The sequence below is a fragment of the Miniopterus schreibersii genome (genome assembly GCF_964146895.1).
Source record: "Miniopterus schreibersii genome assembly, chromosome: 12".
Lineage (NCBI taxonomy): Eukaryota > Metazoa > Chordata > Mammalia > Chiroptera > Miniopteridae > Miniopterus > Miniopterus schreibersii.
Window position 1 is genome coordinate 20462471 of NC_138112.1, and position 24348 is coordinate 20486818.

General features: G+C 34.6%; 1 protein-coding gene across 1 annotated transcript in view; it reads right to left on the bottom strand.

Moving 5' to 3' along the window:
• Nucleotides 1–24348, bottom strand: part of CEP57 (centrosomal protein 57) — a 45256-nt gene that overhangs the window by 6347 nt on the left and 14561 nt on the right. Inside the window, exons 3-9 of the mRNA XM_081152645.1 lie at nucleotides 17971–18150; nucleotides 17500–17621; nucleotides 10499–10615; nucleotides 9865–9942; nucleotides 6961–7068; nucleotides 6381–6458; nucleotides 2–243 (exon numbers count right to left, since the gene is read on the bottom strand). Coding sequence (XP_081008771.1) covers nucleotides 2–243; nucleotides 6381–6458; nucleotides 6961–7068; nucleotides 9865–9942; nucleotides 10499–10615; nucleotides 17500–17621; nucleotides 17971–18150 — 925 coding nt within the window. The remainder of the gene's footprint in view (nucleotide 1; nucleotides 244–6380; nucleotides 6459–6960; nucleotides 7069–9864; nucleotides 9943–10498; nucleotides 10616–17499; nucleotides 17622–17970; nucleotides 18151–24348) is intronic.

A 24348-nucleotide genomic window follows, 5' to 3' on the forward strand; every position in this document is an offset into this window, starting at 1 on the left:
CAAGCTCATTTGCCCAAATTCATCTTGTAAAGTCTGTAAGACTTCTGACAACTCTTCATTAATGCTGCTAGAGGAGGAAGGCGTTACTGACAACTTCTTACTTTTACAACTTCGTGAAGATACTTGCTTTGCCAAAGGAACACTGTTGACTACTCGATCATTGCATAAGACTTTACTGTGTTGCTTCATTAGATGCAAGACATGCTGAACATTGGCTACCACAGCATGACTGGGACTGGTGGACTGAAGAAAAATGAGAAGTAATTAGAAGCCACATCGTCTAAATCTGTTTTCTTTTTATTCCCTCACCTGGGTAAAAAGAACCCCTCCCCCCCCCCCAAAAAAAAGCCCATGATATGTCTCCTAGTCTAGTTAAATAACCTACCAACTCCCATGGATTTACCATTTGAAACATCTCCACTCCACCTTTTATTCTCCACCCCACCGTCCATTCACTTGGTTTATGCACCCACCTCTATTGCCACAGGAAAAACATCCTAACTGGCCATCTCTCTACTCCGAGCTTCTTCAGTCTCTAACCCCACAGTGCTATCAGCTATCCTAAAATATTATTCTGATCATGCTGTCCTCCTATTTGGAATCCTCTGGAGTAGAGCCCACGGATTCCAAAATCCTCAATATAGAAAATAAGGTCCTGTATCAACTGAGCTGCAATCTATACTCCACGGCCTCATGTCCCAACTCCTAATTTCTCTCCATTATTTGAACAAACCATATGCACATGCCATTTTATTTTGTGTGACAACTTTTATGCCATTCTTTAAAACCCAGTCCAAATATATAATTTTTAAAGAGTTCCTTAAAATCTCCAGGTAACTAATTTGTCCAAACTCAGGTCACTTATGGCCTTTATCTCTATCACAGTATTTATCACAATATATTGTAATACTGTTTGCATGTCTACTACACCTATTGAACAGTGTATGCACTTCTAGGTGATAGAAACTGTTATTGTATTCATTTCTCTACCCTTGAATAGTAGAAAGCACTAAGGTCGTATCTGTCATATAATCAACAGAAAAAACCTGGCAGCCTTCTCAAAACTTTTTTGTTTTGAAAACTAAACAGTAATCTCAACATGCTATTTTAACTCACAAATAGATGGTTGAGCTAACTTCGCTCCAAAAGAATCATCCAGACAGCTTATTTAAAATGCAGATCCTTAGGCAGCACTCCAAACCCAATGAATGTAGAGTCAGGGGTTGGAAATATTTATTTTTAAGCCTGCCAAGTTGATTCTGATCAGCCAAGTTTGGAGACTACTATGCTATAAGCTAAATAGACGTTCTTTCTTTTCTTTTTTAAATCCTTACCTGAGAATATTTTTTCCATTGCTTTTTCAGAGAGAGTGGAAGGGAGAGAGAGAGAGAGAAACATCGATGTGGAGACACACATTGGTTGCCTGTACATGCCTGACCAGGGTGGTGATTGAGCCTGCAACTGCCTACTGGACTGAACTCTCGATCCTTCAGATCCTTCAGTCTGCAGGCCAATGCTCTAACCACTAAGCAAAACTGGGTAGGGCCAGATGTTCTTTGTATCCAAGTTTCTATTAGTAGGGAGTAAACTGATTTCAGCAATTTATACAAAGAAGTATGCACCACAAATTTATTTTAAAATTCATATGGAGAGGCAAAGGGACTAGAAAAGCTAAAACAATTTTGAAAAAAGAATAAAGTAGGAGGAATCACTTTCCCTGATGTTAAGACTTATTACATAAAGCCACAGTAATCAAGGCAGTGTGTACTGGCAAAGAGGTAAACACATATATCAAACAGAATAAAAAATGAATCTTGACCTAATAACTTCATACTGTACATAAAAATTATTTCAAGTGGATCACAGATTTAAATGTAAACAGAAAAGAGATGGAAATAAGTGAAAATCTACACAACATAGGTCTAGGCAGAGAGTTCCTAGACATGACACCAAAAGCACGATCCATAAAAGCAAAAAAATCAATTAACTACATTTTAACATAATAAAAAGCTCCTCCTTTGTGAAAGTTTGTTAAGAGGATGAAAAGAGAAGCTGCAGACTGGAAGAATATATGGTGTCCTCTCAAAATGTATACACATACTTTGAATAATTACGAAGGCAGTGTTTATTAAAATACATTTCATTTCAAAACTGAGCTATCACAACTATTAAAGTGTGTATAAATTTTGGGGGGATACCCTGTATATTTGCAAACCACATATCTTAAAAATGGCTTGTATCTCATAAAAGTGCAGTTTACAGTAGCTAAGATCTGGAAACAGCCCAAGTGCCCATCAGTAGGTGAGTGGAGAAAAAGCTATGGGACATTTACACCATGAAATACTACGCAGCTGTAAAGAAGGATCTCGTACCCTTTGGGACAGTATGGATGGACCTGGAGAACATTATGCTAAGTGAAATAAGCCAGGCAGAGAAAGACAAATATCATATGATCTCGCTTATACGTGGAACCTAAAGAACTTAATAAACTGATGAACAGAATAGATTCAATGACATGGAAGCATAGATGAGACGGACGAATGTCAGCGGGATGGAGGAGGGCAGGTGGGTGGCGGGGGAGAGAGTAACCAAAGAATTTATATGCATATATGCACAACCCAAGGACACGGACAATGGTGGGGAGGGGGGTGGGGAGGGGGATAGGACCGGGTGGAATGGGTCATTGGGGAGAAAAAGGGACATCTGTAATATTTTAAATAAAAATTAAAAAAATTAAAAAAAAGCTGATGAACAAAATAGATCCAGTGACACAGAAGCATGGAAGAGACTGAGGAATCTCAGAGGGAAGGTGGGGGTGGGTGGGGCGGCGGGGAGAGAGTAACCAAGGGATAACCCATGGACACAGACAACAATGTTGGGAAGGCCAGGGGTGGGGAGTGGATGTGGGGTAGAAGGGGTCAAGGGGTCAACAGGGGGAAAAAAGGGGACATCTGTAATTCTTTCAACAATAAAGTTTTAAAAAACAAAAACAAACAAAATGCCTTGTATCTAAAATATGTATATATAAAGAACTCTCAAAACCTAAAAGTAAAAAAGAAAATTCAATTAAAAAGGACAAAATATATAAACAGACATTTCACGAGATGACACATGAGTGGCAAATACGCACATGGGAAGAAGCTCAAACATGTTAGTCATTAGGGTGATACAAACTAAAATCACAGTGAGGTATCACAAAATACTCATCAGAGCAGCTGAAAAGAAAGCGACAGTACTAAATGCTGGGGAGTGTGTGGAAAGACTGCCTCTCATGCACTGCTACTGGGAATGTAAATTGATACAGGCCCTCAAAAAATAGTTGGATAGTTTCTTTAAAAACTAAACCTACACTTTCCATAAAATCCAGCAATCAAACTCCTGAATATTTATTCCAGAAAAATGAAAACACATGTCCACACAAAACCCTGTACATGAACCTTTATACTGGTTTTATTTGTAAAAGCCAAAATTTTGAAACAACCCAAATGTCCTTCAATGGGGGAATGAACAGTTAAACAAACTGTGGTACATCCACACCATGGAATACTACTTAGCAACAGAAAGAACGATGGACACAAAATAATTTGATGGATCACGGGAATTATGCTGAGTGAAAAAGTTTTCCCTCAAACTCAAAGGGTCCCATAACTATATGCTTCCATTATATAACATTTTGAAATGACAAAATTGTAGCTATGTTATAGTGGTGGTTACACAAATCTACATGATAAAACTGCAGTACATTTAAAACTACAGAAATCTGAGTAAGCTCTGCAGTGTTTGGATTGTATTGATGTTAATCTCCTGGTTTTGATACTGCACTTTAGTTATATACTATGTACCAGTGGGGTCAGCTGGGGAATGGTAAACAAGAACTTTTTGTATTATTTTTGCAATGTCCTATGAATCTATCATTTTAAAATAAAACCCATATTTTATCAAGATGACTTAAATTCAACTAAAATTAAATGGTTTACATATACATACTCCCCTTGCAAGTTATACTGACATCAATACAACCTTGATTATCAAGATCCAAATTCATCTGTCTCATTAACAACTTTAAACATTGATATACATGGTATTTAAACTGTGAAAATGTGTTGAAAATGGGGAATCACTACATGGCTCATAACTTGTAATATGTATTCATTATACTAATTGCTTATACACATACTCTCAATAAGCAGTATAGAGTTTTTGAAAACCTTTTTCCTGTTATTTTTCTGATTGTTATTTATTAATGTAATTTTGTGTCCGTTGAATCTAATAATAAAAATATTGGGACTTGTATTTTCAATTGTCTTTTCAATTTTATTTTTCTACTTCACTTTAGTTGCATTTTACAAAAGTATTGGTCTATGACAATGTGTAATTAAAACTAAAAACTGGTCCTACACAGTAGATAGTTTGAGAACCAGCTAGGTGACAACACATTCTTAGTTGTTTGAATAATACAAAAAACTTCAAAAGGGGAGCTCAGGTTGAAAAGCTCTGTCTTTGAAGCTGTCTTGTTCAATCTTTGTATCAATGAAAATTACCAAAGAGAGGCAATTACATTTGGAAATAATAGAAATAGTAATGGAAGACTGAACTTGATTCTAATCTAATGTGAGACTGGGTGAATCCATTCTTATCGAGCTTCATTTGATTAAAAAGTCTGTATAAAAAAATCAATTCCACAAGTACAGAACACACAGAGGCTGATGTAAAGATCAGTAAAAGATCTGTAATTTCAGTTGACTCCAGAAGCAATGAATGAAAGCCGTGGTGTGGCTTCCCCCATAACATTAATGATACTAGGCTGAATTAACAGATTATCTAGAACATGGCAGAGACTCTACTCTGTGTAGTCACACCACATTTACAGGGCTATACTCAATTTAGGAAGAAAAACAGTGATGAGACAGTAAAAAAACTCATAAAGCACGTCTTATGATGGATAGCTGAAGAAAATGTAGTCTTTATTTATAACCTAGAATAGAATAAGAAGATGAGAATAAAGCTATCTTCAAAAATTTTTTAATTTTACAATAGTCTTGGGTTCATTTACATGTTCAGTGTGAATCTCTATGAGTAAAAAAAGACCAATGAATAGAACTTACAGTGACAGATTTCAACTCACTTAAAAACTTTCAAATAAAGCAGTCTAGAACTGTGATGGGATGTCTGAGGTATAAATGTTTCACCAGTAGATGTATCTCAACAGAATACACAATCATTATTCTAAATGTTTACGTAAGGAAATGACTGGACAGGGAAGTGTGTAGTGCGTTCCTAATCAAAAGTGCATTCCTAATCAAACTGAACATTAGACTGGGACCAGGGAACACTTAAAAATACTTTCTAGACCCCACACCCAGAATATTTTGATTTAGCAGGATTGTGGCTGGGCTTCTGTAATCTGCTTTTCCAAATGCATACTCATTGATTCTGATGCAGCTAGTCATCCCTTGAGAACCTGTATTTCTAACCTAAATCAAAGATTCTATGGTGAAACAAAAGTCTTGTAGGAGTAAAAGATAACAGGAAATAACATAGGTCAAAAGAAGGTCTGCAATCCAACAGGGTAAATTTAGGGTAGGGGACAGTATAGAGCCCATAGCAATACTGTTTTTCAAGTGATCTGTGCCTCCTACAAAGGGCAAGTGGAAAAGCCAGGAAACAGTTCATTCCCCAAGCTTTCACTGAGGATTCAACTGGGGGTGGGGGTGAGTGGGGTTAAAATTAAATACATAAATGACAAATAAAATTTACTCCCAAAGTCTCTCAAACTCACAATCTAGTTGGGTATTCAAGGCATCTATACAAGAAACAAATCAATAACACAAACAGTTCATCTAAAAGTGGTATCAGCTAACAGCGTCAAGTACTTATTAGAGATTATGCAGCACTTGCTGGTTATCATCTCTACGTTGACAAAATTGTCATCTCTACATTTAGGAACTAAAGGAACAAAAGATTCAAGTCTATGTGTAAGTGCTTCCTGGAGAATGAGTCTTTAAGTAATATGGAAATAAGGGTAAACAGAATGCGATTTTTATTTATTTAAATATCTATAGCTAAATATAAACCAACAGCGTTGATACTAAAATTTCAATGCTACAAACACACTATTTCTTATTCCCTTGACCCTTCTCTACAACCATACCTTCTCCAAACTGGGATCTCTACTTTTGTGTGTACCTTCCCTTCCACAAATACTTTTTCTCCTTTAAAGTATCCTCCCTGCTCCCCCAATCCTATAAAGTCTTCCTCCATCTCATTCTCACATCACTATGATCCACAACAATAAAGGAACAGAAAATGTTTCCACCATTTATAGGTATACAGGCAAACGGGTAAGTTATACAAAAAAATCCAGAGTTCAACCAACTCACCTTTCCAGCTACAAATGGCATATCACCCAAACATAATCTATAATGTGGTTGTACAGCAAAATAGTTCCTAGAACCTTTCTGAATGGGAAGGAAAGAAAAACAATTTTACTCACATGACAATGAAAGCTAACTATATATGACTAACCTGAAACTTCAGCTTATGGCTGGGCTACTACTTGCCTTATCTATACTGGCATATGGTCTCAAGCTCCTAATACTTGTCAACATGCATCCTAGCCTAGGAAAGAAAAAAAATGGTACCTGACAAAAGAGGAGTTACAATCTAGTGTGTGTGTGTATAAAACATTTTAAGAGCAAAAGGTAATTAATGCAATACTGAGTATTAACAACTAATATTTATGCAGTATTTTGTAGTTCTAAAAGGCTTTCATATATATTATCTCACTGTCAGGGTAAAAATTTAGAAGGTGTCACTTATCCTCACCTCAATGAAGAAACTGAGAATGGAAGAGATTTAATTTATTCATCCAAGGCTGCAGTACCACATGGTTTATGAATGTTTTAAAGTAAATTATGCCTAATAATAATCAGCACTTTGACTTACTGGTTGCTTTCATACCTTTTCTGGTGGTTTTGACTTCTTTTTTTTAATTCTTCTTGCACTGGGAACACTAGGAGTTGCCTTATCTTCAAAGATAAGTCTATTTGTTTCTAGACCTGTCTGCAACTAGAAAAAATACGAACCTAAAGTTAATGCTGTAGAAATAAAAGCTGCAATTCAAATTTGAGATTTGCCATATAAAATAGCCTGTGAAAACCTACAGTAGTATCTTACTAAAAAAATACATCATAGCTGAACCAACCTGTCAACATCTGTCAAACATTTTAAATACCAACAACTCAACTTATCTTCATTTTAAAGAAGCCACATTATTTGGAGTTGCTCCACAAATTATAGCTAATGAGTTAAATGCACCGTATTTAACTGCAAACCAATGCTTCAGTATTTTCTCCCTTTCACACACAGAATCTACAACAGTGGCAGATACAAAAGCAGCTTGAAAGCAAAATACATTTCCTTCTCTTTTAAAAACTCATATACTTACAATATAAGAAAAAGGAACTAGAAATTTATGTCCAAAAGAACTGGAAAGTACGTAAGCAAATGTCATCAGTCCCTTTCTCTAGAAGCTTAGTAGCTACATTAAAAATAATTTCCTATTTACATGGTAGAAATTCCATAAGCAATTACTAAGGATTTCAAACTAGGACTGCTGTTTTCCCTAAGCCAACTTACTACTTAAAAGCAAAAAAAAATCAGAACACTCATACACATTTATAAGTTTATTTATTAGTCTAATATAGTGGTTTTTAAATCTGCCTATGTATCAAAACTGGAGTTTATGAGAAAAAGATCAGATTGCTCCTCTCCTGAACTAATGATTTTGAACCTTCTAGGTTGGGGAAATTTATATTTAAAAGTATTTTAAAGTTCCCTAGGAAATTAAGATGGAACTGCAACAACCACTTGGAATCAATGAATTAGTTAAAAGAAATACTAAAATCATTACCAATACTTCCACAATGACTGCATTCTCTGGGGAAAGAATCTATTCAGTGACAAAGGAATACAGGACCTTCATTTTCAGGAGCATCTAAGTCCCACACACCTAACAATGCTTTACATACAGTAAGCTGAATAAACATAATTCAGTGAACATGAAATTACCATCTGGAACACCTAAGAAGCCAATGAGTATGAACAGTATATAAAAGAACAATTATTTTGAATACTTTAACTTCCGGCTTTTTAGTTCTTCCCGGTAGTTGTCATATATTTGTATGGCAGAGTTTTAACATTTTAAAGTGCACTCATTATCTTTCTCTCGTTTGATCTAATACTAAGAAGATATAAAATGAAGATCACTTCATCAATGGTAAAATTCAAGCTCTGAATGGTTAAGTATCTTGCGTAAGGCTACAAAATGGGTTACCTAGACATGGAACCACTCATCATGCCTGGCCATTGTTCTTCCACTATAATAACGCTCACTATCAGAGCTCAAAACCTTTACTGATACACATTATCAGTACTAACTGATTTGGTCCCTACTTTATGCCTGCTAAATAAAAAAGCAAAAATACCATAAAATAAAATTTTAATTAATGAACTTGTTTAATTTTGTATTTCATGTACAACAGAGCTCACCACCACAATGTGTACAAAGCACAACCCATAAGTTTCATGTTACAAGTGAGGAAATTGAGACACAGTAAAGTGGCCCACCCTAAAGTAGAATGAATGGGCAAGGAAACCAAATAATTTCAGAACTTGGCGGTGGTGAAAAATAAAGTCCCATGACTATGTAACTCAGAAAGCACAATCAAGCGGAAAAACATACAAATCAACCAAAAGGTAAATGTTTGAGAAAAAACATATCAGGTTTTACAGAAAGAGAATATGTTAAGTCACTGAATTCTAGGAAGTATGGGAAGACATAAACAAGATAGTAAAGATGAGATTAATAGAATGGTTATAGTCCTGCGAGCACACTCATGAAGTGATCCCAGGATAGTGTTAGCACCTGGCCATAGCCTGAACTACAGCCTCCACTCCCAATTGTTTTGGAATCAGGACTTACTTCTTGTGTTAATATTATTATGAGAAAAAAATACATGCAAATGTTATAAAAAAGTCTTTGGAATGGGGAGGGCGATATATGAAAAATATTTGAATAAATAAGCTTATAAGGAGAGAGTCAACAGTTATACACAAAAGTCTTTTACTGAGCTGTAAGTAAGGCTTATTGGGTACAGAAGTGTTGCTACTTTTTCTAGAAACGCAGTTCTGGTTGTTGCATATAGACTCAATGTTTTTGTGAATTCACACTGCCTTACCTATTCTACCTTGTGGCCACTGAATGGGATAAAATCCAAGACTACAAAGCAAAACTCATTCTCCTAATATGGTAACTTTTGTGAATTCGTATGTCAGTAGCTATTGGGGAAGCCCATTACCTCAACTTCTGTATTGGTGTCTTGAGGCCACCAAGGAAAAGAAAGCACCTATAAATAGGATACTAAACGATGGCTTTCACATATTTCTAATAGCAATCCATGTGAAAAGTTTTACATGATTATGTATTATTGCCTTACTATGTATACAGTCCCTGATATTTTTCAGTCTACTGATTTTTTAAAATGCTGATTGAGCCCTGGCCAGGTAGCTCAGTTAGAGTATGGTCCTGATGTGCCAAGGTTGTGGGTTTGATCCCCAGCCAAGGAACATACAAAATCCTATGTAAAGTAGAATGAATGGGCAGGTAACCCCACAATTTGAAAAACTCTAAGGAAATGCTCAGGTTTTATTGTTTGTAAAAGTGTTTATCATTTTCTACATCTAAGAATGTATATATTGGATGATTCTAAAATATAAATAATCTAAGATGCCCACAGTTAATCATTTATTTACATAAAAAAAGTACAAAATATGAGGGGAATAGTTGTTCACATTTCAGTTTACCTCAGCTGCTTTAGCCTGCATACGTTTTCTTTCCTTTTCTTCTTCACGAAGTTTTGCTTCCAACTCCTCCATTTTTTTCTAGTGAAAAAACATTCAAAGTGGAAACAATGAAAAAGTCTTATTGTCTATTTGTAAAATTTTAATATAGCAACAGAGGAATATGTGCAAAATTTTAGCGTAGTAAATATAAGCTTGTTAGTTCACTGGAGTAATGGCTCTGGGTTTGCCAGTGTCCATGGCACTCCCTTGTGATTCATTATTAATCATTTGTGAGGCTCAACAGAATTATGGGTAAAATCTATGGCGAAAGAACATAGCTCTGTATGGAGGCACTCAGGTTAGATGGAAGCTGAATCTGAAACATTAGTGTCAGTGCTATTAACTATTTCCCAAGATAATCAAAACTAAAATCAGGTAACAGAACAACTTAAACCAAGTGATACAGCCTTAGGATACTAAAAAAAAAGTTTTAAAGTGTGAATATTCTCTCCAAATGACATTTCTTCCTTTTAAAAATTCCTGTTTCTTAGTTATAAGATCACTTTTCTTTCTAGGAATATCCAGTATTATAAAATGACCAATTTTACAAAAAAGCCGATATTATACACCGATGAGTAAAAATACATTCACTGACTTCTGCAAGGGCCTGCATTGCGGTTAACTTGTTATATTCTTGCTCAAGAAGGTCCAGTTTCTCAAGCTGGCTCTGAACATGTGTTTGATCATGTTGCCGCTCTCTTTCTAGGGAAACCTAGGAAACAATATTAAATACAGCATGGTAATCTGAGTAAAAAAAAAAACCCTGAAAAAAACGAGTATAATTTAGAATACACTGTATGCTATTTTTTTCTGGCCTTGCATAAAACTACTTAAGATACTACAGAGGAATTCTAGGAAAATACATTAAGATGAAACCACAGGAATATCAATTAATACAAGTTCTCACTATATCCTATCATAATGTGGTTCTATTATAGTCAGACTATCATTATACTTTGATAGCAGGGATTTACTAGACATAGGCCACACACACACACACACACACACACACTCTTTCAATCAGTCTGGTTCTTTTAAATAGTTAATCTCTTTATTAAGGCAATAATTATGGTTTTGGTACCTATTATTTACACATCCTGTGAATTATATGTAAAACATCTATTTTTTTTTTTTTTTTCATGTTTAGGATCAAGGGTTTAAAAAGACTGCTGCCTATCAGGTTTAAGAACAATCACAGAGTGAACTATTAAACTAGAATAAGAAGTGGAAATATGCTAAATTGAAGTCTATTGATAAAAAGCCAAAACACCAAGTACCTGAACTTGTAAAGAGTATATATGTCTTCACATACAAGTCTACAGCAACAGGTAATATACTATCAGAAATCTGAATATGACAAAGTAATATAAATAGCCATAATTCTTTCAGGAATTTGTGTGAACTGCTCATTTCCTTCTATCCAACAAAATGGACAGTTTATTGCCCTTAAAAGAATACACTAAGTTAAAAATTGGAAAAAATCATATTTTATTTCCAGTACTGGAACCATTCCTATTAAACAAGATATTTAGGGATACATTCTTAGAAATGCATCATTAGGCGACTTCATCATTGTGCAAACATCATAGAGTGCACTTACACAAACCTAGATGGTATAGCCTACTACAGACCACGTTACATGATATAGCCTGTTGCTCTTAGGTTTCAAGCCTGTAAAGCATGTTACTGTAGGAAATAAAAGAGAAAATGATACAGTCAAGAGAGGCAATAAATACTGGACGTATGAGGCTACTGCTGGCATAACATGGCACTTCTGTTTTATAGCAAACTTTTCTTTTTCATAAGTAGAAAGAGTACAATATAAAATAACAATAAAAGGAGAGTACAGCTGGTTTGGCTCACTGGTTAGTGTGTTGTCCCTCAGACTGAAGGGTCCAGGGTTCAATTCTGGCCAAGGGCATATACCTCGGTTGCAGGCTCATCCCTGACCCCAGTCGGGGCGCATGCAGGAGGAAACCAACCGATGTGTCCCTTTCACATAGATGTTTCTTTCTCTTTCTCTCTCTCCCCCTCCCTCCCTTCCACTCCCTCTGGAAAGCAATGGAAAAAACATCCTTGCATGAGGATTTAAAAAAAAGGATAGTACAGTAAATACACAAACCAGTAACAAAGTCATTTAGATCAATTTCAAGTATAATGTACTGTACATAATTGTAAGTGCTATACTTTCATATGACCAGCAGTGCATTAAGTTTATTTACACCAGCATCACCACAAACACATGAGTTATCTGTTGCACTATGGCGTTACAACAACTACAACATCACTAGATGATAGGACTTTTTCAACTCCATTATAATCATAAAGCGACCACCATCATATATGCAGTCTATAGTTGACCAAAACGTTGCTATAAAGCACACGGCTATAAGTGAAATAGGCATTCCTCAGCAACTGCAGGTTTGCTTCCATACTTATTCCAGCAATAAACCAAATATTCTAATAAAGCGAGTCATATGAATTTTTTGGTTTACCAGTACATATAAATGATGTGTTTATACAAAACTGTAGTATTAAGTGTGCAACAGCATTAGGAATAAAAAAAAACCAACAATGTGCATAATTTAATAAAAAATGCTTTATTGATAAAAAATGCTAACAATCATCTGAGCCTTGAACAAACTGTAATCTGTTTGCTGGTAAAAGGTCTTACCTTCAATTTGTAAAATATACAATACCTGCAAAACTCAAAAAAATGAAGTGCAATAAAACGAGGTATGTCTATATTAGTCAAAAAGTCTTACTATTGTCTTATAAATGCTTTTTAACCTTACTGTATCAAATGTTTTACATTTCCAATCATGTGCAAGACTAAACTGAACATCCCATTCCCCACCCAATCTATCACATGAAAGTGTTAGATAAATCAACGCACTAATAAATTACATAATTAAGTTTGAAAGCATGAAAGAAAAAACTCCAGATGCAAAAAAAGATAAACTCAAAAGCAAGTGAAGGGATAAGGAAGCAAAATGTCACATGAGGCTATACTGGAGCCTTGATATATAAAATATAGCAGAAATATCACAAAAACTCTCAGGCAATGTACCATCTTCATGATGTAAGAACTCCCAGCCAATAAATTAACATAAATATGGACTAGAACCAGTGAAAACCATCAAGCCTCAGCAAAGGTAAATCCACAACTGCCTCCTAAAGTTGTAACACAACTTACAAAGTATGAAATTCCCAAGGGAAAAATAGCCTCAAAAGAATCTAAGTTCACCATAATTATACCAGGCTTTTAAATAAGAATTAACTATCCTTCTCAAACTATTGCAAAAAATATAAAAGAAAGAAAATCTGCCAAACTCTTTTGAGGCCAGCATTACCCAGATACCACACCGAAGTTCATGCCAATACCCTTGATGAACACAGATGCCAAAATCCTCAACAAACTTAGCAAACTGAATTCAAACAACCATACACAACAATCAAATGGAATTTATTCCTGGGAAACAAAGATATTAATATCTGCAAATAAATCAAAGTGATATACGATATTAACAAAATGAAGGATAAAAATTAACAAAATGAAAGATCATCTTGATAGATGGAGAAAAAGCATTTTACAAAATTCAACATCTATTTATGATAAAAACTCTCAATAGAGTGGGTACAGAGGAAACATAACATAATAAAGGCCATATATGACAAACACACGGCTAACATCATCCTCAACAGTAAAACACCAACAGCTTTTCCTCTAAATTAGGAATGAGACAAAGATGTACACACCGCTTTTATTCAACATAGTACCGGAGGTCCTAGCCACAACAATCAGACAAGAAAAAGAAATAAAAATATCCAAATTGTAAAGGAAAATGTGAAATTGTCACTATTTGCTGATGACATGATACCATATAGAGATAGCTCTAGAAACTCCACCAAAAAAGCATTATAACCAATAAATGAATTCAGTAAAGTTGCAGGATACAAAATTAATATTCAGAAATCTGTTGTGTTTCTGTACACTAATAACAAACTATCAGAAAGAGAAATTAAGAAAACAGTCCCATTTAAAGCGCATTAAAAAGAATAAAATACATAGCAGTAAGTTTAACCAAGGAAGTAAAAAACCAGCACTCTCAAAACTCTAAGACACTGATGAAGGAAATTGAGGACACACCAATAAATGGCAGGATATACCATGTTCATAGATTGAAAAAAGAAAGTTGAAAGCATCACGTTCCCTGATTTCAAACTGCACTACAAAGGTATCGTAATCAAAACAGTATGGTACTGGCACAAAAACAGACACACAGATCAATGGAACAGAAAAGAGATCCCCCTCCTATCAAGATATCAATGGGGTATATTTCACAGAACTAGAACAAATATTCCAAAAATTATATGGAACCACAAAAGACCCCAAATAGCAACAGCAATCTTGAGAAAGAAGAATAATGCTGGAGGAATCACACTGCCTGATATCAAACTATAATACAAGGCCATAGTAATCAAAATGCATAGTACTGGCATAAAAACAGATACATAGATCAATGGAATAGAAGAGAGCCCAGAAATAAACTCATGCCTTTACAGTCAATTAATATCTGACAAAGGAGGCAAAAACATAAAATGGGCTAAAGATAGTCTATTCAATAAATGATGTTGGTAAATTTGGACAGATATGTGCAAAAAATGAAACTAGACCATCTTCTTATACCACACACAAGAATAAACTTAAAATGAATTAAAGACTTAAATGTTAGACCTGAAACCATAAAAATACTAGAAGAAAACATAAGCAGTAACATCTTGGATACTTCTAATAGCAATATTTTTTCTGATATATCTCCTCGGGCAAGGGAAACAAAAGAAAAAAATAAACAAATGGGACTACATCAAACTAAAAAGTTTTTGCACAGCAAAGGAAACCATCAACAAAAAGAAAAGACAACCCACTGAGTGGGAGAACATATTTGCCGATACATCTGATAAGGGGTTAATTTCCAAAATATATAAAGAACTCATACAACTCAACACCAAAAACCAAACAATACAATTAAAAAATGGGTAAAGGATCTGAACAAATATGTCTCCAAAGAGGACATACAGATGGCCAACAGACATAAGAAAACATGCTCAATGTCATTAATCATCAGAGAAATGCAAATTAAAACCACAATGAAATATCACCTCATACCTGTCAGGATGACTATCATCAATAAACCAACCAACAAACAAACAAGTGTTGGCAAGGATGTGGAGAAAAGGGAACTCTTGTGCACTGTTTGTAGGAATGCAAACTGGTGCAGTTACTATGGAAAGCAGTATGGAGATACCTCAAAAATTAAGACTGGAACTGCCTTATGACCCAGCAATTAGCCTTCCGGGAATTTACCTGAAGAAACCTGAAACATTCATTTGAAAGAATATATGCATCCCTATGTTCATTGCAGTGTTATTTACAATAGTCAAGATTTGGAAGCAGCGCAAGTGTCCAACAGTAGATGAGTGGATAAAAAAGCTGTGGGACATTTACACAAAGGAATACTACTTGGCTATAAAAAGGAAGAAAAGTTTACCCTTTGTGACAGCATGGATGGACATGGAGAATATGCTAAGTGGAATAAGCCAGTGAGAGAAAGGCAAAAACCATATGCTTATACAGTTAATGAATCTATGAGAAGGACGCAAGAATATACCATGGAGAAAAGACAGTCTCTTTAATAAATACTGCTGGGAAAACTGGGTACACGGAAAAAATAAAACTACTTTCTTACACCATATACAAAAGTAAACACAAAATCGATTAAAGACTTAAAAACAGCAACCCTGCTCCCTAATCCTATTTTAAAAAAAGGGCAGCCCTGTTCAGTGTGGCTCAGTAGGTTGGGTGTCCTCCCTTGCACTGAAAGGTTGCCAGTTCGATTTCCAGTCAGAGCATATGCCCAGGTTGTGGGCTCTATAGACCCTGATAGGGAGCATGCAGGAGGTAGCCAATTGATGTTTCACTCTCGCACAGATGTTTCTCTCTCTCTCCTCCTCTCCCAAAAAATTAATTAAAAATCTTTTTTAGAAATGTCTAGTCTTTTTTGACTAGACATTTCTCCAGTCTTATAAAAAGATGCTAAACATCACTAATCATTAGGGAAATACAAATGAAAACCACAGTGAGATATCATCTCACATCTCCAAGAATGGTATTATCAAAAAGATAACAAACAACAAGTATTAGCAAGGATGTGAGGGAACAGGAACCCTAAAATGAAAACACTAATTTGAAGAGATACATGCACCTCTATTTTCACTGCCGCATTATGTACAGTAGCCAAGATATGGAAACAACCTAGGTGTTCATCGAAATGGATAAAGGAAACACACACACACACAGAAATACTACTCAGTCATAAAAAAGAACGAAATCTTGCCACGGGTGACAATATGGATGGACCTAACAGGCAGTATGCTAAGTGAAATAAGTCAGACTAACGACAAATACTGTATGATTTCATTCGTATTTGGAATCTAAAAATAAAACACAAAACAAATGAATAAAACAAGAGTCACAGATACAGGGAACAAACTAATGGCTGCCAGAGGGGAGGAGGTGGGAGATAAATGAAAAAAGGTGAAGGAGATTTAAAAGTACAAAACTGCAGCCCAGTCAGTGTGGCCCAGTGGTTGAACTTTGACCCTTGAACCAAGAGGTCACTGGTTCGATTCCCAGTCAGGGCACATGCCCGGGTTACGGCTTGATCACTAGTAGGAGATATGCAGGAGGCAATCGATGTTTCTATCTCTCTCTCCACTCCTTCCTCTAAAATCAATAAAAAACATATTAAAAAAATAATAAAAAGTACAAAATTTCAGTTATAAAATGTCATGGGGATGTACTGTACAACATAGGGAATATAGCCAATATCCTAATAACTGTATGGTGACAGATGGTTACTAGACTTATCATGGTGATCACTTTGTAAGGTATATAAATGTTAAAACACTATTTGTACACCCGAAATTAATATAATAATGTGCTAACTACACTTCAATAAAAAAATCAAAGTTTTTCAAAGTATAAAAAAACCTTGAAATCTGCTACCTTGAGTCTTTAAATAAATTGAAGCAGAGAGATACAGAAGATCTACTTTTTATAATGTAGGCTCAAAGAAGTTAACATGACTTGAAAAGATCATGCAACTCACTAGTGTTTTTCCAATTTAAGTAAAACGTTACCAAGTATAGCAATAACAAGGTGGCCAATCAAATCTTCAGAAACCATAAATAATTTCCAAGTAATTTCAGTCTTATACTGTTATACTGCTCGAAAACAGAAGCCATCAAAGCTGTGTGTAGAAGATATGGCAATGTGTGTGAGGGTCATCCAAAATGGAAACCCCTCTTTATAGCTATGCTGGAAAAAAAAAAGAAATTACATTTCTTCTCAAAGCTTACACTAGTTTTTCAAAATGAACTACTGGTACTACTGCCAGTGGTTACTTTAGGATAAAAGTAGAAATGATTATTAAAAGAGCACAATTGGTTCTCACTGAGAAAAAAGGTCTTTATGTCAATCTAATTTTCCCCATAATTAACTGTCCTTGAGAATGAATCAGTGAGGTACCATACCTGTTTCTCCAAGACAGATGTCCTTTCCATTTCTGCATGCTTTATCATATTACGCATGTATTCCAATTGTTTCTCTAAAAGATTACATTTATTTTCTGCAGCTAACAACTGAGATGTCAGTTCTAAAAAGAATATGTAAGAAAAGCAGAAATTAGGTTACTCATAGAACAGTTTTAACACACGGTTAAAAGAAATTTAGTCTACTGTGTATATAAGAAACACTTTCCAGTATCCCTTGAAGCCTTTTAAGATACCTAAATCATACCTTATATAATATGCTAGTAGAATCTGTCTTGAATTCAGTCAGTAAATATAATTCACGACATCAACACTTGCTCCTCAACACACACCAGAGTATAATGCAATTTTGTGGTGACTGAAGATCGACCACTAGAAAATGCTAATGTGCAATTTTGGAGTAATTTTATAATATTCATTTTGATAGTGTTTCATTTCCTTAATTAAACAAACCTTGATTTTGCTTTGATTCTTCATTTTTTGAATTTTCCCTTTCTTGTATCTGTTCATCCAATACCTTCTTATATTCAATTGTTTCTCTAGACAAGGTTTTCACACTTTCTTCTGCCTGAATCCTTTCAAGTTCTAAGCGTCGAATCTTATCTTGAAGATTCTTCAGAGCAGAAAATATGGCTGCCAAATACAAATATGGGTACTATAAGATAATATATATGGAGAAAGTTCACTTAGAAAGAATAACCTTATCTAGATAAAAAAACAAAATTGATGGGTGGGTCCAGTGGAGGATCACTCTTTGAGAACAATAAAATATTAATTATCATCACAGAATAATTGTTTGTTTTTTAAATATATCTTTACTGATTTCAGAGAGGAAGGGAGAGGGACAGAGAGAGATAGAAACATCAATAATGAGTCATTGATCAGCTGCCTCCTGCATGTCCCCCACTGGGGATCGAACCCACAACCCGGGCAGGTGCCCTGACCAGGAATTGAACCTTGGTCTTTGGATCCTAGGTCGATGCTCACCCACTTAGCCACGCCTGGCAGGGCAGATAATTTTTAAAAAAATCCACTTAAAGATATCTTATGAGTTTCTGAAATGTGTTAAGTACTCAAGTAAAAACCACTTTACTACGGTAAAAACATTTCAAAGATTTTATAAAATAATAAAAATATTTAGCTAATCATACTAAGTTCATATAAATGTCTCAAAATACATCAACTATCACTCTTTTGTTTCTAATTTAAAAGGTTCACAGGCAGAATCCAATCACAGTTAAAATAGTCAAGCACAAAAAGGACTGTTTTTCAATGTCTATTTTTTTTGTTAGGAAAAATATCTAAGCACACTTTAACTACCCAACAAAAGTTCCTAATTATAAAAGTACTATGTGTTCACTATACAAGGCATAGGAAAATACAACAAAGAAAATAACTGATAACGCTAATACCAAGAGATGACAACTGTCATTTCTGGTTATTTCTTTCAATCTTTTACTATATGTTTAAAATAAACTGAGATAAGAATTTATTTAAGTTTTGTTTTTCACTCCAGCATTATGATACTGTGAGCATTCCTTCATGCTGTCTTAAAAGGTTATTTCCTTATGATTAATAAGTAAAAATTAAAAAATCAAGTTACTGGGTCAAAAAATATTCATATTTTAAAGGCCCTTGAAACAGAGAAAAGTATCTCCAAAAAAGGCTGCATCAATTTATACTTTCATTAGAAGTACGTCTTTGCCAACACAGACCATTATTAATTACAATATCTCTGCCATTCTATTTTTAAAATTTACTGATTTTAGAAAGAGGAAGGGAGAGGAACGGAGCAGGAGGGAGGGAGGAGGGGAGGAAGAGATGATTTGTTGGTCCACTTATTTATGCATTCATTGGTTGATTCTTGTGTGTGCCCTGACTGGGTATCCAACCTGCAACGTTAGCTATCTCGAAGATGGCTCTAACCAACTCAGCTACCCAGCCTGGGCCACCTCTGCCATTCTGATTAAAAAAAACACATGCAACTTCTGGCTATTTTGTTGCATTTCTATCAGAAGTTTAAATATGTTTGTATATATTATTGGTCAACTTTCTACCTTTTATGAATTTCTTCACTCATTTTTCTATAAAAAAAAGTCCACCCCTCCATTTTATTATGTCTTTAATTCTAGTTTTGATGTACTAATGTTTTGATTTTTCAGTTATATCTAACAATCTTTTCCATCAAGTTCTTTGTTTATACACATAGAATGTTTTTCTGTAATCAAGATTAGATAAAATTTGTATTTTCCTTTATTATACTTAAGTATAATAGTTTCACAAATTTTTACATTTAATTCTTTAAGTCAAATAAAAGATATTTTTGTATTAAAGGAAAAACTTCAAATGGCAAGTTTATCATATACCAAGCTCACCCATATACCTATATAAACAGATATAATTATTACTTATAATAATAATTATGAGTAATAAACATGCCCAAGACAGTTTCAAGACTTTCTTTTATTCTGATTCCATTAATATTATGCCAGTATTTTAATTAACCCTTTATAAACTTCAATACTGCCAATCTCCAACATATATAAATCTTCAAACCATTTCAATATTATCCTACCAATTAAATATTTTGAATCATTTTGCCTAAACACTGATTTAACAAAACTTCTTGTAAATTATACAATAGGAAGGAAGAAATGACATCTTTTAAAAATAGAGCCTTCATTCAAAACAAGGCATACTTTTCCATTTATTAATGTAATGCATTCATTCACCAATTTTTCAGTTCCTAAAATGTGACAGGCCCAAAAAGGAGATTGATACATTTCATAATATAGCTTATTCTTCCTGGTATGCAATGGATGACAATCTAATTAGAAAGAGCACAGACATGAAACATACACACAGACTATGAGAATACAAAAAAAACCCAGATATAACATTAATATTTAAAGTAACAATAATTTTCTGATAAAGGAATAATCAGATAACAAATGTAATATGAAAAAAGAAAGTTAATAAATGCTTTTCAATGTTAAATGAGGTTTATTAATCTCTTTTGAGAACCACTGAGGAGTATTTACTAAAATAAAACTCTGTAACACCAAACATTTCTTGTATTCCTTCATTAAATTATACAAATTAGTATACAATTTTGTCAGTATTTTACTTTTACATTTACAGTTACTACTGCCATTGGCTGGAACACTCAATTTTTATTGTACATGTCAGCAACTGTGGTTATGACAGGGGTATATTACATTAACAAAAAAGACCCGGGGTGGGGTATACGCATTCTTTTTCTGTATTCTGGAACAGCTTACCTATCATGGAGACTTTTTGTTTACACTTCTCAAAATTTATTCCCTAAAACTACGTGGGGCTAGAGCCTTACTGAGATTTGGACAACTTAAAATTTTTTAATCTGATACTCAAATTTATTAATAGAGAACTGAATATCATAGTCTTATAAACATCTACCATATTGGCCCTATTTCTAATTTTCTAAATAACAAATTTATGTTCCTTCCTTAGAATCTTAGCATTTCTTTAGAATCTTTCTTAGAAGTTCCTTAGAATCCTCAGAATTTTTATGTCAGAACAAAACACAAGCCAAACATTAGTTCTTTCTCCCACTTTCCTTGGTTCTTTAACAAACCTGAATTAATGATTATTTTTTTTCCAGTTTTGAGAAACAACTGATATACATCACCGTGTAAGTTCAAGGTGTTCAACGTGATGGTTTGATTTGCATGTATTGTGAAATGATCACCACAATAGGTTTAGTTAACAACCATATCTCATACAGATAGATAAAAAGAAAAAAATTCCTCCTTGTGAAGAGAACTCTTAAGTCTACTCTCTTAACAACTTTCCGATATAGTTAAGTCCTCACTTAACATCGTCAATAGGTTTTACAACATTAAGGGGAAATGACATATAACAAAACCAATTTTATCATAGGCTAATTGATATAAACAAGAGTTAAGTTCCTACTGCATCTCATCAATGTTATAATGAAATAACTGAATGAAACAACACTGCAGACCTGCTGTACATCTCACAGCAGTGTTAAGTATAGTTAAATTGAATTTAAAAAGAACAAGAAGAAGGAAAAATATGACACTTATAATCCTACCACCTTGGCATAATAATTTTAAATATTTTGCTGAAATCCTTTTGTATTTTTCTATACTTTTATGTGAGTGGGATTACCCTCTGCTATATCTTATCACACTTAATTCATATGAGCAATTATTCTCCATGTCAATAGATGCATTTCTAGAATTCCATCCTTATGTACATTTGTCTATAAACTTTGTTTCACTAATATCTAGTTCTGTACCAGTTCTGCACTTCCCATCTTTATAGCTCTATAATCTGTTATTAGTTGACAGAGTGAGGCCATGCTTTATAGAGTAATCCTGTCTATTAAAAGAAAAAAAACGCAGCCCTCACACACTAGTCTTTAAATGCAATTCATAGTATTAAATTTCCACTGGGTAACACTGTACAGCTCTATTTGTTTATGCATGTATGAACCTCAGGGAGCACACAGAACATACCTAGGTTGGTTTATGAGAGGTGACTCTTCTATCTACAGCTTCTTTACTAAGTGAGGGGGCTGAGTTGTTCCAGTTCCCTTTGTCCATTAGTCTCATCACTCACAGTTCTTCAAAGAAAGCATTATGCCAGAAGCGACCTCACATGGGTCTGAAGTTTTGTTCTCTAGTCCCTACCTAGACTTAAAATTCCAACTTGACTTCCCAACTGTATACCAATACCTAAGGCTTATATATGTCTAATATCAAGACTCCTAGTGTCCCTGAGGCTTTGGGGTTTACTTCCCTCCCTCCTTACTGCTTATTCTTTAAATTTGTTTTATTTCTGGCACCTGGGTATTACTCATTGTAATTTATTATTACATGAAACTATCTGTGTATGACACTAGTCTATGTGACAATATTGCCATCCATCTTATTTATTTGTTATATTTCTAACATGTCTTTGTCAACCCTTTATTCTTAACCTGTGTCACTGTTTCAGGTTTGGCTTAAAAAGCATATACTGACTTTTCTTTTGAGTCTTTTCATATGATCACATTTACCATCATATCTGATGTCATCCTATTTATTGTATTTTATGCTTTCTGATTTTGTTTCTTTGACTTTTTATTACTGTATTTACTATATGAAGCATAGCATACATCTTTGGAACTATTTCCCTGGTTTATTTCCAGGGAATTTCCCCTTACCTCAGCATGGCTATAACTACAACTTATGTGTATGTTCTTCTAGTAGCCTCTCACAAACTCGCCAAAGCTGACTGACTCACAGCTGATTGACTCTGACATAGGCTCTCTTTTTGTGATTTTTGCACTTTTGTCTAAAAAGTTAAAGCCAGAATTAGTTCAACTTAAAACTTACACTGTTAGTAACCATTTTTCCTGACATGTGGAAAAGCTGGTTTATGGCTAGAAGCAGGGGGGTGGGGGGAAGAGATGGCGAGAAAGAGCTGACCATGTTTGAGTCTCTGGCTCCTAACGTTCTTCAAGTCCACCTGTATATCTGCCCTCCTGATTTTCGTTTCTCAATCCTACCTTGCATGTCTGTAAACCAAAAAGATTCCTCTTTGACAAAGGTAGTTCAAATTGGAAGTTTTATCACTAATAGCTAGTTTTATTAACTGCACTTTGTTTTCTAAATTTTTCTTAAATAAATCTAGTATCATAAAGATACAATATAACTTTACTTAATCAATACATGATGTATTTTTAAAATATATAAATACGTACATAAACACATCTCTGAAAGCATTTTCTATGTCAAAAATGAAATTTTAGATAAAACAAAGTTCACATAAGAAATATAACAAATTTTTACTTTATCCCCTTATTTTCTAATGTTTTAATTGGATCTGGGTCCAGATGATTTAATAATTTGCTTTATATATTTTCATTTCAGAAGTTATATTTGGCATACCCTTTAAGTTTCACAAACATTTACTTTTCATACTAACATGCTGGCTTTCTTAAGTTAAAAAACATTCTAGATGACCAAGTGATAGAACTTAAGCTTTCCCTCCTTATTAAGTACATGAATGCACCCTTGCTTTTTCTTCCCTTTTACTGCCCTCCCACCTGTGAGGTCATGCTCCACTGCGCTGTTTGTGGTCAAGTTACCACATTACCTAGAGACCCTTGAGTGAAAAACACTCGATATAGAAATGAACAATGAAAGATTAGAAGATTCTTAACTTCACATATTGGCGAGAGATACTGTGGGAGATATATTTCTAGAATAAGAAGCAAACTCATATTGAAAAATGGAAAAAAGTGACATAGTAAAAAATAATAATACTGTATGTGTTAGGCTTATTTTCACAGACTTTCACAGCAAACACTAAATTTCAATGTAATAGGGATTAAAAAAAAGTTTACATAGCAGGCCTGAACCTTGACTGTTGGAATATTTCCTGTTACTAATTGATAAGACATTTTGTAGGCCTCGGGCACTGAATTCTGCTGCACAAATCTGCCTAGGTTGTTTGTGTAAACAATGTGTTTTATGGTGAATATCATGACTGGTTGCACAGGCACAAAGTGTTTGTGTGACCAGCTCCAAATAAAAGCCCTAGTCTGAGCCAAAAATGGGCTTTCCTGGGCGGAAACACAATATAGATGTTGGATAGTTCACTGTTGGATAAAGAAGTTTCTGTGTGCCCGGCCAGGAGTGGCTCAGCGGTTGAGCATCGACCTAGGATCCAGGTGATTGGGGTTTGATTCCTGGTCAGGGCACATGCCCAGGTTGCGGGCTCGATCCCCAATGACTCTCTCATCACTGATGTTTCTGTCTGTCTGTCTGTCTCTCTCGC